At 39.1% G+C, this 18,317-nt stretch overlaps 1 protein-coding gene across 6 annotated transcripts in view; it reads right to left on the bottom strand.

Annotated features, from left to right (window-relative positions):
* The window catches only part of LOC117412419 (glutamate receptor 3), an 82,331-nt gene that overhangs the window by 22,979 nt on the left and 41,035 nt on the right, over nucleotides 1-18,317 (bottom strand). For all 6 annotated transcript variants that reach the window (XR_004545927.3, XR_004545926.3, XM_034020832.3 and 3 more), the window contains exons 5-10: nucleotides 10,264-10,317; nucleotides 9,625-9,786; nucleotides 6,212-6,379; nucleotides 5,793-5,897; nucleotides 4,264-4,371; nucleotides 3,770-3,976 (exon numbers count right to left, since the gene is read on the bottom strand). Coding sequence is in view for 4 of the 6 variants with exons in the window: in XM_034020832.3 (XP_033876723.3) it covers nucleotides 3,770-3,976; nucleotides 4,264-4,371; nucleotides 5,793-5,897; nucleotides 6,212-6,379; nucleotides 9,625-9,786; nucleotides 10,264-10,317 (804 nt within the window). In the remaining 2 variants the exon portion in view is untranslated. The remainder of the gene's footprint in view (nucleotides 1-3,769; nucleotides 3,977-4,263; nucleotides 4,372-5,792; nucleotides 5,898-6,211; nucleotides 6,380-9,624; nucleotides 9,787-10,263; nucleotides 10,318-18,317) is intronic.

Here is an 18,317-nt window from a genome sequence, read left to right as displayed (position 1 = left end):
CTTTTCAAAAGTAAGCCTCATACGTTGCTCCTTATGATTCAACACATTAACCTGCAACAGTTTTTTCTAACAAACTGCAGGAAATCTATCCCGATCAATCATTACCTATGAGATGACATTGATCTGTAAAAGCTCTTGCATTTACAGTACAATGTTCTGCACAGATTATTGGCAGATTGCATTAATTAAGCTGGCTTTAAATACATAATTGTGCATTGAAATAATTAGCGGTTGCATATTTAAAATAGACTTCTCCAAATGTAAATGTGTTAAAGGTCTATATTGATAAGGAGAAATACAGCCGCTACACTTCAAATTCCAAAGATTGTTAGCACTTTGGTAAAATTGCATTTTTAATGAAAGAAACCTTATCCTCGCTACAGTCGTCATTGTCGTCTCAAAAATGACATTTGACGAGTGTATCTCAGCCACAGAAAAGGTGATTAACAAGCAGGTGAGACGGAATCATAGGAGGAACAAGACAATACTGAAAATAAGGTTTTGTAAATCAGATCCCCATTTTCTCTTGTTCAGGCTGTGCTTTTATATCACAGGTTAACTTTGAAAAAGGCAAAGAGCTATTTAGCAATTAAGTGAGCTATATAACTGAACGTGGCTTAGCAATTTTCTCCACTTAATAAAACAGCCTTTAAACAGCCCTTTGTATCGAAGGTGTATTTGCATATAAATGACTAACTAATGGTCAGAATGATTTATTGATCATGTAAAAATGTGCTGCTAAGCTAGTATAGGTGAACTGAATAACTGCAGATCTTTTAGCATTATCCCTCCAAACACACAAGGGGATGTAATCACACAGCGGTTCAACATTTTAACATTCGCCTGTATGTATAAAACCCTGAACTGCCATGTGAATGTGTGTTGTGAACCTTGTATAGAAAGCCCGGATAGAGTGATTTGCTGAATATAGCACATTCTTTAAATTCTTGTGTGGCTGAAGGCTGCTAGTCTTTGTTGCAATGCTGCTGTTAAGCAGAGGCACAAAGACAGCAGAGTACAAAGACTATATTGTGTGTAATGGAACATTAGTGCCGTAGTCCTCTTACGTCTGCATCTCTTACAGATCTTGTCCTTCGAATTAAATCCACCTCCTGTTTGTTAGCAGACTCTTTATCAATATTAATTCTTTTGGATCTTAGTGCTGCATTTGACACTGTAAATCATGAGATTCTTCTTAACAGATTAGAGTGTTTATTTGGTATCTCTGGCACTGCTCTTAAGTAGTTTAACTCTTATCTAACAGGGTGCCAACAATTCATCTCGCATTCAAGTAAGAACTACAGACTTAAGCCTAGCAAAACAAACATGCAAGTTAGAAACTAAATGGATTAAATAGAAACTGCCTGAAATCAAATTTCATATTAAGTTACATAAGAACACTGGAGCAGACTGTGTCAAATTGAAGACAAGCTACTGAAAACATTAACAGTTGTGTGTTTACTTAACCTCTGCAGAGCTTTCCTTTAAGAATATTTCAAATACCGATAAATAACATCTGATTTCAACAACAAGACCACAAGATGCAATAGCAATATTAACAATCATTACATGTGCTCTCCGGCAGTGCGTGTGACAGTAACACACAGCGCTAATGCAGTCAATAAATACACTTTTAAAGGACAACTGAGCGCAGTGTCATTTATGGGTCAGCCAAAATGAGGTACATATACACTTTCCAGTGAGTTTTTTTGGGGTTGCGTGTGAGAGGATTGGTCAACATATTCGTATTTCTCCTGGATAATTCACTTCAAGCCCAGTTTTCTATTTTGAAAGATAATTTACTGCATCAAATCAGGCAATCAGTTCCACTAATGGCTGGAAAACTGGATGGTAAGGTCACCCAACCTTCACACACTGCACCAGAAATGCTGATTTAAAAAATAAAAATTCAGCGAAAGAGGAACTAAGCTGTAGTGTTTCAGGGATGAAAACTGTATCCTGCTTCATTAGGTAAATTCCTTACAAAGATAATCAAAGGGTAACCAAAAATGTCCTTATCACGCTGTTTAAAAATCAAATGTCACTGCTATACAAAACCCGTTTTTGGTACATGCTGTTGAGCACCCTCAGCATGTTTAGCTCCGTCTATTTTTGCTGTTTCTATAGATTTATTTGTTGTTGCTCGTTATCATATTTGAAATGTGCTGTAGCTGTCTGCTTGTGCTGTCCTACCTTGACCCTCTTGGAAAGAAGAGCATGATCTTAGCGTGTACAGTACTCTCCTGGGTAAATCAATAAACAATTCAATAAATAAAGCTAACCTCGTTCCTATCGCTGCAGACACACTGACACAGCATCCCAGCTTGCTATGTTATAAACTGATCAATAAATCTTTGTTAATGATTACGATCACCTGTTTTGGATGGGAAATGATGAGCTAATTACAATCTGGACTTGAAATGACTGAAGTGGGTTACCCTTGTGCAGACTTTGGTAAAGAGATCAAACATACCGTTCAGAAGTATCCAGGAGAGTAACTGGATTGGGATTGAGATATTGATTGATATATCCTGCCGTTTTTTTTTGATCCTCTATGTTAACAACACGCAAATACAATGGTTTGGTAGAAAATTCTCTATACGGTATTGAAATATACCATTGAATAACTGGTTCCATTCTTTGGTACCATCACGTTTTTTAAGTTCCATTAATATATAACTTTGTGTTTATTTATAAACTGTCTCATGATTTCCTACTGTAAGCATCAATTAATAACAGAAAATGTGTCCAGATCAGCAATCCCATCTCTGTTCATGGCAATGCTATCCCTGTTGAATTAGGTTTTCATGTAAGTGCACCATTATTATCAGCACCTACATAGCATTCCCTTTAGTGTATGTTCGGTAACACGTTACACTAGGCGTCTCTAACTACTCTTTAATTACAGTGTAATTGCTTGTGTGCTAGCATGGTAATTCCATTGTAAATACATAGTCTGATGTGAAAAATATGGTGTAATTAGAAAAGGCATTAGCGACTGTAATTAAACAGGTTGTTGCACTGTAACGACACAACCACATGTGTAATAACTATGCTATGAGAGTGTAATGACAGTGCAGGTAGAGTGTTGTAATGTAAAGTGTTGCTGTATATTGTGTATGCTAAGACTATGTTCTAAAGCTCTGTAATTCTGGATTACTGTTGGACTGCTGTCAGTGGAATACTGCTGGAAAACCTGAGACATTGATCCTGTTATAAATTTATCTGATAAATAAATAAAGAAATATGAATACGTTGGTCTTTGCTCCGATGTGGTAAAAGAACACACCCTGCATCTTTGTCAGTAACCGTTGTGTATCCATAGTAACTGCTGTTCTATAAATTAGATGTGACACACTCTACTGCTTAAAGAGATCTGCTGCCCTACACTGAGGCTCTAGTTAGCACAGCTCCACAATACCATGTCTTAAAAAGCTTTTAATACAACAACATGTTTCTGCCTCACAATTATTGATGGAAGGATGCCAAGTTGCTTGATTTTCTCTGTCTCCTGATATATCTTACCACACATCACAAATGAAAAGTCAAAACATGGGTTTATGACTCTTTCACAGGATTGTATTACTCTGCTAAGCGCATTATTATAAACTGTTATTTTTGCTCAGGCTAGTCAAATGAAATGGCTACAGTTTTGGGGTAATGTAGTAATTATGATTTATTACAGGATCTACATTGTACTACAGTACATAAACGGGCGTCTCTTATCTAATAATTGTGAAAAGATATAATATGTAATTCCGATACTTACCCCATATACAAGTTCACCCACCATACCATTCCATATCTTAGTTTCTGAGTCTCTCGCTCCATATTTTCCATCTGCCACAACCGACAGTTTGTATTTTATTCCAACATGCTTCGCAATTTCAGAAGCTAAATCGACACAGTAGCCTTCGTATCTTTCATTCCCTTCCAGCTGCTCGTAGTTTTTCTTCAGCATCACATAAGGAGCTTCCTAAACATGTGGAAAGGGGAATTAAACACATGCTATAAATAATGTGCCGTTACTCACACGCAGTGTGTGTGTGTGTGTGTGTGTGTGCGTGCGTGCATACCTGACAATATCACTGTTTAAACTTGATCACCAGGAAATTTTATTAAGCTGCATCATCTTGCAAGAATGTCCCAGTGGGAGCTGGCAACATAACTAAATCCAAATAAGAACGCCATCCCTCCCTGTAATACCCTACATTCCAAATGCTTGTTCATTTATCAGTATCAAAAGAATGTAGGTGAATGTACCATGATGGTAGTGACTATGATCGTTCGATTTTCCATAGAAGAGGAGTCGTTGGTGACCTGCTGATCCATGATGTACACGAATCTCTCGTATTCGTTCCAATAGCCCACCTGAAAGAAACCCAAGCATTATGATCTGATTGTCTCCCTGCTACACGCTCAAGATCAATACCTTTCCTCGAATGAGGGTGGTTGAACTCAATCGAGTGTATCCTTACGAGACAGGCCGCGCAATAGCAATAGATAAAACATCAACACCCACAGTTCAAAAAGACACAACAATGCCTTAACGTTTCCACAAGAAAAGGCATGCTTTATAACCTGCACAAAGAAAAAAAAGGCTTGGATGAAATGCAGTTTTTCCCTTTGTTTTTTCAACACTTAACATACACTTTATCAAGACCTATAAAACACTCAATAGTGCGAAATTTAGAAATACTAAAAGAAACATTGAGGTCATTAAAAAATGTATTCAACTACTTTAAAAAAAAAAAACCCTTAACATGCTTTTTAAATGGGCTGACCTTGTGTGATGCCTCATGCTGACACTGTGCCTTGCAGACATACATGAAATAAAGTCAGCACAACTGGATGAACAGCAACCTCATCACGCCGCAAGAGGGATTCTTCTCTGCACTGCCCGTCCCTGCTGAGGTGTCCCTGTTGTTCTCTACAGTCCCAGCTCTTATGTTAAAAAGCTCTAAAGCCCTAATTTCTATTTTTACACGTTGCCATGGAAGCAGTGTCTCAAACCTCAGACCATTCCTATAGCCGTTGAGGAGTCTGGATTTGAGCCGAGCACCCTGATCCACTTGTACAAGCTGAATACAAACCCACCACAAGAGTTTGCTCAGCATGTGTGACAGCTGCAGCTTCCGGGCACAGTTTGTTATTCATGGTCTTCACTGAACAGTGGGGAGCAGCCTGAGCTGGAGATTCTCACAGTGTAGGGGTGACTGTCAGTACTGGGACGTTAGCTGATTATGCTGAAATATTTTCTTAATTACTAGTGGAAAGCATATGGTCCCGACAATATAAACCAGTGTGTCTTTGCTCCATGTAATCAGTTATTATAAACCTGCTCTGACTTGCAGATGAACTTATTCCGGGGCTGTATATATATAGAATCAATCTCCAGACAGCGTAGCCATACATCGGTTCACTTCAGAATTTGAATATAGTTACCTGAAGAATGACATCACCAAGGGTCAGCCAGTTTACCCTGGAGTTTAGCCTTTCATTTCCACTTCCACTGGACTCAATCACAGGAATAACTTGGCTAGGCTAGTGGGAATGGGGAATCAAACCCACATCTACCTTCTGTAGTTTCTCAAAGCGTTAAATAAACCACATCTATGTGTTCCATTAAAAAGTATGTTCATTACTGTAAACATTCCAAACATGGTTCTGCAATGAAACACATCAAAGGAATATTCCAAATATGGTTCTGCAATGACACACATCAAATGATAACCCATTTCAATACAGATCCTGGGGATTTCCTATATGTACTCAAAGCAGCACAGACGAACCTTTCGGGAACCGCCAGCTTTCATTTCGTACACATCGATGGTGTAGTTTGATCTCCGACCAAAGGTGTCAAACTGGATGTTTCCTGTCATGCCCTGAACCTGGACCTGAAATGCAAGAACGCAAACAAACCACAACGAATGAAGAGACACCTTAATGGCAAACGTTATCCTGTGTCTCAGTATTAATAGTCATGCTGGAATCAAACCTACCAGGAAGCAGAAGATTATCTGTAATGCTTGCATATCACAAATTATTATATTTATTATTAATTGTAATAATAATAATAATAATAATAATAATAATAATAATAATAATAACCAAATGATTCAGAACAATGAAGGTGGGGAGCAGTGATAATGTCATATAAGGATTTTAAAGCCGTTGATAGCACGAATTGGAGCAGCACGTTCCCTCCTACCATTTTCAGAGCTCTCTCAATGTCAATGCCTTGGCTCCAGGGTACAGCAGGGTTGGCTAAGCAGTCTCCAGTGCTGCCCCTTCTCGACACGTCCACCCGCTGCCGTCTCAGGTACCGAAAGGCTTCAGCGATCACGAGTATGGCATCGTGGGTCAGAGCAGACGTGTACTGAAACACAGAGCACAGGGTGGCATAGCAGTCACGCATTCTCAAGCACACACTGGGGTTGCACTGTAGTAATCAGTAGTTGGAATTTGTATAATGTGTCTTTATATATATATATATATATATATATATATATATATATATATATATATATATATATATATATATATATATATATATATATATATAAATCAAGTTTTGGGTTTCAGCTCATTTTGTTGCTCTTAAAAAAATAATTTACTGAACCACTTTGGTTTGAAGTTTTTTTAATGAAATATTCATCATACATAAAGCTTGAAAGAGAGGCGAAATGTACTTTGATGTGAGTCAACAAAGCCGCTGGCAAAAATTATGAAAGTGATGTTTTAAAAGTGCCTGCACTTTCTTTGGCAAGCGTTTCTGATAAACACAGGACTCTCTGTCCTACATGCCGCAGTGTGCCCTACATAGCTGTCAGAGAATAGCTTTTCAAACAATAACACATGTAATCATTATAAAGTCAATAGATTCCTGTGTCAGCTCTGTGACTAGAATTAATTTGCTGTGGTCTCTCTAGGTGGAGATGCCAACAATCCACAGCAGAGAAATATAAATGTTTGATTAAGTCACAGTCATGCATTCATTCAGTTGGGTTCAGATTCAGTTAAAGAAAATGCACAATATATTGAAAGCACCAATCACTCTGGTACGTTACCACATATTCAATTCAGTAGAATAACCCCACCTCACTGACTTGAGTGACTGGGACAGTGACATGTTAAGTTTTAAAACTCCATGTGCCATAGACTGCTTGCAATTGGTGAGTTCAAGCAGCATGCTTGCATGATGTCAATGAAACACGGACGGTATTGAAGCACAGTTTTTCCTTTTGAAGATGCCATTACTAAATTTCTAAGGCATATGAAATATTAACAGCACTTGATAAGAGATGAATTGTCCTTCTGGGCGGGACAAACAAAACTGTTATGAAAGTTATCATAAAGCAGATATGAATAAGACGAACGATACACGCTCCAAATTTGAGCAAATGGTCAAACAAAAGTGTTATTTTAATGACTTTGTTAAGCTTGATTTGAGATATCAGCAATACCTAGTTTCTGGAATATTAACAAGTCTCATGAATCTGTATTAAAGTGATACATCCTCAGTTACAGGGAGTTCATACCCCTAACAAAACAATACAACCTTCTGTGCAGTGGAACACGCCAGCACACCAATAAACAGTATGCGAAACATTATAAAGAGCTGTATTAAAATGTAATATGTTGGCTTTTAACTCAATTGTGCTAATATCATGAGCATACATTTGCATAATATGAATCCCTTTTTAAAATGCATCAGAAATGGTCTATCAAAGAATGGGTGACCTATTTCATAATGCCTTAATTAGCCTAGGTCTTATTTTCAGCTCGATACATTGGAGGCAAGGAAGCATGATTAAATAACTGCATTTTAAACTGTTAGAAGCCAATATTAATTTCAGAAAGAAACGAAACAAAGTATCAGTTCCTTAAAGGTAGTGGAGAGGCTTTCTGGAACGCATGTCAGTGTTTGTGTTAGACCTGCCGTGACTGATGTCAACTAAACACACTGCGGTCAGACAGGATCTCGACATCAGGAGACAGAATGGGGTTATTATTATTACTAATGTGATGAATGGCTCTAAAATGGCTCGGGGTCAAAACTGGCATTTAACAACTAGAATAAAATAACTGGCATTGCTAATTCTTTAACTATTGCTGTATACACATAGTTGGCAATGTAGGGCACGGGAACTATACCTGGGTATTGTCTTCACGTGCATCATTTAAGTAGTATTAATTGCATGATAAGTAGACACAAACTCCAGCATTTAGTATTAGATACTAAAAATGTGAATATGAGGTCAAAATGACTTTTAATACACCCAGGCTTCTTTATAAGTTGTAGCCTGTGCAACACAAACCATGCTTGAAATAAGGTAATATGTTGAATGATAACACCCACAAACAGACCAACAAAAATACAAGCCAATTCTACCCGTATTTAATACACACATCACACTGTGTGACCTGTTACATAACAACATTAACACCTCTTACATGTTACTGTGCAAATCACTATAAATGAATACTGAATGGTGGTTTGAATTTTCTAGTTTATTCCACACCTGCTTAATGCACTATAATATTAGAGATCTTGGTAGAATCTTTCTAAAGTGGTGTCAAAAGAACTATCTCAATTTCCACCTATTTCTTTTTCAACTTGCAAATGCATGAGCATGCAAAAAAAGTGTTAAAGGTTGACACAAATTGATTCAATTAAACACTGAGATTTAGGTCTCTAGATCATTTTATTTCCTAATTAGAAACGCAGTACATGCATTTTAGCAAGCTTTTTGTCTGGTAAATAAATATTCTAGAATTGCTTAGGTAACGAGAGATAGATGTTATTTAAAATTGTGTTAAGTTGTTTATATTAATGCCCTGCTTACTCCAGCTACACTGTGTTCATAGAACAGGGCACACACATTTCCCCATCTTCGTATACAGACACCACATAGGTAATAGACTCTAGCCTGATTTGCAAGGCAGTGAGTATTCATTACTTTTTCATTGACTGACCTGAGAGACTTGAGTTTTAGTTTATTATCTGCTATTTCTAGGCACAGACATTACAGTTTTACAAAAACAATCAAACCAAATGCTGCTGAGGTTTAGTGCATGGTGCTTACATAAAGTAATTGTACAATAATTGCACATTGAGATTTCAGTGCAAATTAAATCAATGTCGAAATCAATGAAACATGCATTACTGGGTCGCCAACGATATTGAAATTCCTTGACTTCTCAAGACAGGGCCAGCTTATTCTTCAGGGTTTTGAAAACCACATAATTTATGGGTTGACCATAATGGCGTGTGATCGTTTAGTATGAGAGACCATTGAAACAGCTTTTGTTTTTATCTCTTTACCTATATTATCTCCTCTCACTTATCCAGATATGTTTTAGCGCACAGAATATTGTTTTCTTTTCACACATTATTTTTTTATAAAAACCCCCTCAACTTCTCTGTGTGTGTGATGATAACTAGAGGCGATGTATGCAATAATAAAAAGTGCCGGCAGCTTTAAGACTTGAACCTATTTTCTATGAAGTCGTATTGACTATTTATTTTTGTTAAGGATGACATATGGCACTGCAAAAGGCCAAGGCGGAGGACATAACCTTTTCGGGAGCAATTCCCTTGCACTATGATAAAAGGCTTACCTTCAGCGGAGTGTTTTTCGCTTCAGGGAATTCTCTTTCATCCAGGCGGACCCAGCGCTGCATGAACTGCTGTACGATTGGGTTTTCAGGGTTGATAATCTGAAACCCTGTTATATTTGATCCGCCTTGCAGGACCCTCTCCATGCTAACATTTGAGAAGCCCTGGAATGAGCAAGAACATTAAAAACGACACGACAGAGGAGAGCATTAGAAAACAGAACATTGTGCTCAATTACTTTGCAGCACGGGGACTAGAATGCAGTATGTGTCACCACGCTAAGGCACATTCTGTGAAATTTCCTGAAGGCGATGTAATGTGGCAAATAGAACTAGCACTTGGGATTGTTTAACAGCTCTACCCTCTGCACCCTGTACAGAAACACGCAACCTTATTACATGCCTTTGCTTCTCATCATGCATGATAACATTTTATTTCACAGCATGCTTTTGCTAATTCCTTTATAAGGCCTTCTACTGGTCTCTTATACAAAGGTGACGCCCATGCTACACAAAATATCAGAACTGTGCATAATGTCATTAATTAAAGTGTTCCACCCACTTGGCTAAAGTGTATTAATATTTGAATGCATATGGGGAATATTTATGTGCCCTGATTGTATGCCAGCAGATAACACTTACCAGGTTAGCCAGAACATAATGGTAACCTCGGCTGTGTTTACCAAGGACTACAACCTGCAGAGAGAAAAAAAAAAGAAAAACACAACTTGACATTCAACTCACTTGAAATGTTGAGTTTTCTTATTTCACTTACTGTACCCTGTGAAACATTCTTGGTGAATCACACAGTGTACTGCAATAGTGAGTTGCAACTGCAATGGTAATTTCTGAGCACCTATGAATGCAGCTGCTATTGTGAGTGTGATTGCTCTGCAAGGATGCCTGTGGGCGGCTCTTTGTGCTGAAGCAGTTTCTAAATGGGGAAAATGTTAAAAGCAAAATTATTATGTACTCTCTCTATTACACTGTAGCTCCCTGGTGTATCAACACTTCAAATGAAAATCACAGTTTAAACATCATATACAAAATACACCAGTGGGTGAAAAAATCAGCATTGACCTTACACAGCAGCCATTACTAGATTTTTTATAACATACAGTTAAATAAGAATAATTAAACAACACAGCTAATTTTTATTTCCATTTGGCTGCTGCTCGGTGGTGGGAGAGCCGTCTCCCTGTACAGTGAATTATGCTTCCATTCATTTTTCTCGATCTCATTAACATGCATTTTGATGAACGATTTCCACTTATTTAGTCATTGAGACAGGAAGTGATGTACATGACCTGCGACAATTAAACTTTTTAACGAGAAATGCGTTCATTAATGACCTTGTCGACTCAATTTCAAAGCATTAACGGATTGATTTAATTAACACGTTTCGTTTGAAAATCACGTGCTACTAAAGCTCTCGTTACTATACCACGAGTTCGATACAGTAACACTGTTTTTTTTAAAATCCTACCCTATATCTCTTGCTACCGTCGCATAAAATATCAGGGAAATTAAGCATATTGAGGCAAAATGCAATGGGCATACACCAGAGACTCAGTAAGGTTGCTGCCTAATAACATTGCCACTACCCGAGTGCTTTTTTACCATAGCAAACAATCTGTAATGTCGGGCATGTAATTGTGTTTTAGTTGCTTTATTTCCAGAGGTTTGGCTTGGGATGCACTTAGATTGGCTGGGGTTGTACTCTCTGTGCTGGTTCAAAGTAGATTCATATATTGTTTACCTGGATAATACGGAATGTCCTATTTCCCCAGCAAGATACCACTGGGATCCTATTGTACTGCTAGAGTGTTACCCTTGAATAAACCCTAGCAGAACTATTAGCAGACCCCAGCATTGCCCGCAATGGCAATACAGTGGACAGGGATCAGACATGGCAAACCTGTGATGCTAATGTTGAGATGGAAACGTTCTACCTAAGGCTCGTACCTTTGCATGCTGCCTTTGTGCAAAGCATTGTTTTGCCATTGTAGTGCCACTGCATTGCCACCGATCATTTGGCATTGAAAGGTCTCAAAGCTGAACAGTCAGGTTTTATTTACCATAATTCTTTAAAAAAAAAAAAAAAACAGCCTTCCCTACAATATAGCTTCTTCTGGCATTCAAATGTCATTACTGGCTGTCCCTGTGCGGTATGAGTGAATCCACTCCCATCATGAAGTGTAGTGGATTAATGCAGCAGTCTTTACCTCTGAACCCTTCATTTGAATCCACCCCCAGCACAGAGAGAACGAAATGCATCAGCTTCTTGTCTTTCCAAGTCCTTCGGGGGAAAGAAGTCTCAGCCTTTTCTTAATGTGCATGAAAAAATAATTACACCCTAAATCCATCCTTAATACACAGATAGGGCTAAATGGCACAAAGGGAACGCAAAGAATGAGAATTCATAACCTTTCACAGAAAATAAAACCAATTCAGAGTGGGTTTGCTACAGACTGTACTGACTAACAACAATAATATACATGTTTGTATTGCTCTCAAGTGGATACTGCAAATCTTTAACATGGTCTCTTCATAAATATAACGGCTAAGGAAAAATATCTGTAGCTGCAGTGTCTCTACTGTACCTCAGCATTTATGGGATGTATTGTCGCAGAGAATGGTGCATCTTTACAGTTTCACCTGGAGACATAAAGATCCAGACAGGCTTTTAATCTGAATAAATCTAAAATGACATTCCTATTAGCTTCAGTGCTTAAAAAAAAAGTCATTCTAGAATGGAAATATTCACAGCTCTCCAGCATATGAACAGGGGCTCATGGTGAAACAAGACGAGCTGTCAGCGGCTGTGCTGAAAACCTGCTCATTAAAATGTGGCTCTTGAAGGGCTGTTGATTGCATCAATGAGCTGATTCCAATAGGTGAACCACCTGCAGACCTCTACATACATACTGTAGCAGAGCCGCTCACATATATTTAACAAATCAACCGGGTCTTCACCTCAATCCTTCTGTAATGCAATATCTTGTATAGCTACTGACAGGACAATGAGTCCTGCTGCAACCACATACCCTTTCCTCCACATGTTCAATGTCATCCAGTGCAATTCACTCAACCACACCAAGCCTGTTTTAACCTCTGAAGCCTTTTTCAGCAGATAAAAAGAGCACTGGTGATTATTTCATCAGCTGATCTTGCAGCTTCCTAGCAGCACCACTGTGCTGTGCTTAGCATGCTCTAGCTGTCTGGGCGGAGGGTATGATCTTAATGCTTCCAAGTGTAACAGCAATGCCCCTCCTTTCTTGCCTATTGGCCATTTTTATGATCAATCTTGCAATCTGTTTTTGTCGTTGCACGGTTTCAATGTGTTCTTAAACTCTCCTGCAGTTACCGGACTGTCACCTCTCCTTGTGCTGGCAATGTAGCCCAGAGAATGATGGAATGCACAGCAGCTTTGCAATGTATCAAATGCTTTTCCATTTTCTAGAGTGCATGTACAGTCCTATATTCCATTTAAAATGCAATCTCCATACAATTTTTATTTACCAGTTGTTTGACATTCATTTCACCTTGCACATTTCTTTGGCGAATTGTGTTAAAGAGCCTAATGTCACCTTTCTTTGTCTGGATTAGGTCTGTTTAACATCAACATGCTAATCTGGTCTGGTAATCGCCACTTTGTGTATCCGGCTTATTCATTATTTGTATACACAATACAATTCTAAGTGTTGCTAAGTAGGGTGCTAATATGATTTTACAAATCCAATTTCTTTTAAACGGTAGGATAATTTATTGATTTATTTTTTTTACTTGTTTGACATTTGACAGTGTGTTTCCCTAAATGGGTTGATATTTAGAGAGAATGTCAATTACTGAGATGCTCAAACATTTTGTTTCCTGATCAATTCAACCAACAGTCATATTTTTTTTTCTCACTTCATTCCATTGCAATATATTTGTACTCCTCTCTGACAGTTTGGCTTTTGCTTAGCTTCATTACGTCTTTACACAGATGGAGGTATTATCAGGATTGTTTTACTTCATAATTCATAATTAGGGCCAAATGTGAACGCTTACATCTTCTATTGCAGCAAGCCAGGGTTTGAACTGTGGACATGTGGTCATAAAGCCAGAAGCTTCACCTCAGAGACAAAGACGTTCACTAAAGACAGACAGCACATTACAACTGGCAATTAAAGTATTTTGTTCAATAACCACTAAATTGTGGAGTCAGATGAATGGTTTGACTGTAGGCAAAAATGGTAAGACTGCCATGACTGCATTTGAAGGTATGGACAGATTGATGACTGGCATGTCAAATCTAATTAAATACTCCCCAAGGTTTTTTTTTTTTTTTTAAATATTACTCTATTTTTTCTTCTCTAGGTCTAGTGGTTTTTTTTCTTTTTTTCGGAAAATCCTAGCTTAAGCCAATTTCACACATCCCGACACATCATTTGAATCCTGATATCTTCATAATCCTAGAAACATTTCATTAAACTTGACACCTTCCCTATTATACTCCTCCTGTTAATATCCTGCTTCCCAAAATGACCCAGTTACAGCTCGCTTTCCATTCCTTCCTTCCACTGAGCTCTGATGGATTCCAGGCTTCACTGCTGAGCAACCCAACATGGCCTGCTCCTCACATTAATAAAGCATGGCCTGCTCCTCACATTAATAAAGTAGATGGAGGAAGGGAGAACAGGGGTGATATTTTCCCCAGGATTGACTCTTAACCGCTCTATTCAATGTAAATTAACAGCGGTTTATCTAAATAGCAATGTGATTCAGAGCTATATTTTTAGGGTATTAAATACACCTTCTCTCTACTGCATAGCAGGATGCTAGTGCAGCTTTGTGAGCAGTAGGAGAAATGCACCAGCCTAGTGTGACGTTTTTTGGGTCAAAGCAACAATGTGTAGCACACACATGCCATCCCACTCTGCTGCCTACAACAACTGCAGCACCCACAATGCATCTCTCCTTTATCTTTGAGCTGGAGCCTGACATCCATCTCCACCATGCATAGACCCTGAGGGAGCTGATCTCTATTTATTATCTAGGATCATTCCCTTAACCTGTAGTGCTCCCCACACCTTGCTGGGATTGATAGGTAGCCTGTGACGATCCACAGATAAAGAGATTCTAACTGCTTTGCTAATGCAGCCCTGGTGCAGTGGAAGAGCGCACCGCCTGAGTGAGGTGGATGATGGGAAAATATCAGGATTGTTAGAAGTCCTGTAGGTTCTCGTGCAGTCAGGACCTGCCTATTGCTATCCATCACATTTCCCTGCTTTTACTTTCTGGTTCCCCCTGAGACCAGGCACATTAGTCAACATCAGTAGCCCAGCTTTCCAACCTCCCTGCCTGCTCCTGACTCAGCAGAATGGGAGTATTGAGCTCACTGCCTTAAGGAGTAGTAGCTTTCCTCTGAAATGTAACTTCTCTTGTCTGCTTGATGACCCAAGCAATGAGCAGGAGTTCAACAAGCCAAAGCTCCACAGCAACATTAACTCTGTGGCACCATTAACATGAGCTGAATCAATTGTTGCTGTACAGCAGCCCTGCTGCTGGAGGATGTCAAGGAAAAATGGTCCAACTTGCTTTGAAAGCTGCAGCAAAGTGTGTCTCTTGTTTAGCCCAACATGCAAAGAGCACAGTTATCTTAATTTCCTTTCCTTGAGGCTCGGTTGGCTCTGAGGCCATTATCTTATAGTATGCCAATTAACTGCATGTAGCTTCGATAGCTAGCCTTTCTACCTGGCAGACCTGGTGGTGTACCCCAGTGGATTAAATAAGCTTACCTCCAGAAAAGAACACCACAGAAGGAATGGTTGCATAATAGTGATGTATTCATTTATTTCTTTAACAAGGTTGGGGATTTCTGCAAATGAAGCACCCAAAAGCACAACATGAATGTCCACTGGGCAATGGAGTACCCAGCCTCACATCTCAACCTGTCTAGCATAGGCTGGAATCTCCTTTATTAGGGCTTAGGCCATGCCTGTTCAGTATCGACTCTTCAGTAGTAGACTATCAATTGATCTATCAATTAGAACTACAATGTCAGGTATAACAGTTCTGGCTGCTTAAACTAGGCAAAACTGTAGAATTGCCCTGCACCACCTTGTGCACGAGATCTGTTATGGAATTTAGACAAATCTGTAACTGTGAACGATTTTTTCATGTGATTTATCACATCAGAACAATGTCCAGGAAAGACTGACATGAACCCCTTTTCCTAACCAAGTGGTAGTGCATAAGCAGATTGATTGCATTTAAATTAATTTCATTCTGTAACACTGGATGCCCATTTTCCTGCCAGTAATTCTGGCAGAAACCCATTACTGTACATCTAAAGGATGTGTTGTGGCGTTATGCAAATTAAAAAAAAGAAAACAGCCCTCTGTGTCTTCCAGCTCATGTAAAACAATGCCTAGTCGATTTTCTTTCCCAATACCGTAACATTAATTCTTTTTTTCTCTCTCCCCAGTAGCCCTCTTCATAAACAAAGAGGTAGTTACAGGCTGTTCTCCAAAGACCAGACATGGAGAGGAATCATTACCATTCCAGAGGCTCAATAAAAAATCAGGAACAAGTGGCACTCTGCTTGATAGAGCTCTGTCTTTAGGGCTTGCTTCAATGTGCAAAGCTGCATGCTGTTTTAGTTCTTTGCAGGAATCTGTTCTCAAAGAGGTTACACACAGGCCTGACATCACCTTACATATGCGCAGCAGGTCAAAATCAGTACTCTTTTCTTTGTATCTGTATCACACATGGTCTTATGCAATCCAAAGATAAATTCAAAATAGCGTTTGTGACAAAGCGGCAAGCGCTAGGATCTTTAAACTATTTGGTGGAGACAGAGGCAACATCTGCTTTTGTCTGGCAGGCATTTCATTTTTAATTTTCAGCTTGACAAAACACTATGGATATAGGCTACCTCTGTAAGTCTATATCAGTCTTTCATTTATTTTCTATATACAGTATGTCATAATATATGTTTAGGTTTTTATACTGATAAAGGGATAATGTACAAATGTATCTAGGCCTTTTTTCCGGAACCTTGAGAGGATTTGGAAATGCAAGTTCCACATTCCATTCCAAATTAGGGCAAGCCCCTCAGTTGTACCCTACGGCAGAATGCTTTGTGCTCAACTCCCACAAGCTTCTGTAGTTTTGCTGCAAACCGTTCCCGTGGCAAGCATTACAAACTGATCTCTCATCTTAAGCAGCTTGCAGGCCCTCTTTCTGTAGCCACCCATTTATGCCTGCTTGTTCGTTACTGCAAAGATGAGCAGGTTGCTGCCTTAAAGCTGACTGCGACAAAGAAAGCCCAAAGGGGGAGATCCAGGCTACTCTGTAACCTATACATCTTAATTAGGGGCATCAGGGGCTACCTTCTGTGTTGCTGTTTAAACTGATAGGGAAGCATGTCACGATCTATCCTCATCTAATCATTTCTGCTCTTAAAATCCACTTAGAAATGCTGCCAAATACAAAAGACCACAACCACGTGTGGTTTGTGAATGTGGACCGAAGTTGTTTCAATTGTAAAATAGCAAAAAGCCACCAGAAGGCATTTTTGCAGGCTGTTATTTAGCTATCTTTTGATCGTGTGTTTTTTAAATTTCAGCCCTGTGTTTTCCTACCCGATTTGAAACGGTGAATCTGAATGCTGCTTTAATGCTGCCGATCAGGAAAGAGGATCAACCAACGACCTTCACTCCCGCCGTCACGCCAATCACCTTTTTTCACCAAAGCAACTGAACTCTGTAGGCATCTGCAGACATAGTAGATGAGCTATGACTCCACAGTTCTCCAAAGGGCAAAGGCAAATGTAGCTCTCCCTCTGGGTCTCCAGACATGACTGGTCAGCACAGGATTTGAAACAGCAAGCTCCTGATCGTATGACTCACCCTTCCCTTCAACGCGGCAGTGCCTTTAGCGGAGCAGCTTCTGGAGAAAACTATTTCCAGGCTGTTATGTGGAATCATTGGAAGTTTGGGAAGTGAGATTATACTCATGCTCCACCAAAGGAGAGAAAGATTTTTACTTAAAAACACGAGCGAAAAAAGGTCACCATTAAGGGCTTTCAAGTGAAATCATAACAAGAAAAAAACAAAACCTTTGTGTCCAGACACAGAGACAGATATTCACAGCTTGAAACTTCTGCTAATTAAATGCCCACTGAGGAGATGAAGAATACAGGGATTAATGGCCCTTAAATGCCAGGTCAGTTAGATGGTTAACTGGAGCAGGAGAATAAATGCTGGCATAATTAGCTGGAACCTGTCTCTCGTGAAAGACTCCTCTACACACACTGTATAGGCAATAGCTGTTAATGCAGTCTGTAGTAAAGACAAAAAAGCAACACACCAAAAAGTATTTGTCTCTGAAGATGACTCCTTAATGAACCTGACAAATACAGCTGCATTGAGACCTGAGAGGTTGTTGTATGAGATGACCCCCCCTCCCCCCTTTGTAATTAATAGCTCTGCACCTCAATTAAGAATACAGTCCGTCTACAAAATGGAAATGTTAAAGTGCTGTAAGTATTTTTCTTTTTAGAACCCCGAAAATTGCAATGGTCCGTGACACATCTTCCTGCAACAATGTTACAATGACAACACACCAAATCGCTTATCAATTCCCAAAGAAGCAAACCGATTAAATTTCAAACTCACACCCATTGACTTTAGTTATGTTTGTAAGAA

Source organism: Acipenser ruthenus, chromosome 16 (assembly GCF_902713425.1).
Source record: "Acipenser ruthenus chromosome 16, fAciRut3.2 maternal haplotype, whole genome shotgun sequence".
Taxonomy (NCBI): Eukaryota; Metazoa; Chordata; class Actinopteri; order Acipenseriformes; family Acipenseridae; genus Acipenser; species Acipenser ruthenus.
This window is presented reverse-complemented; position numbering and strand designations above follow the sequence as displayed.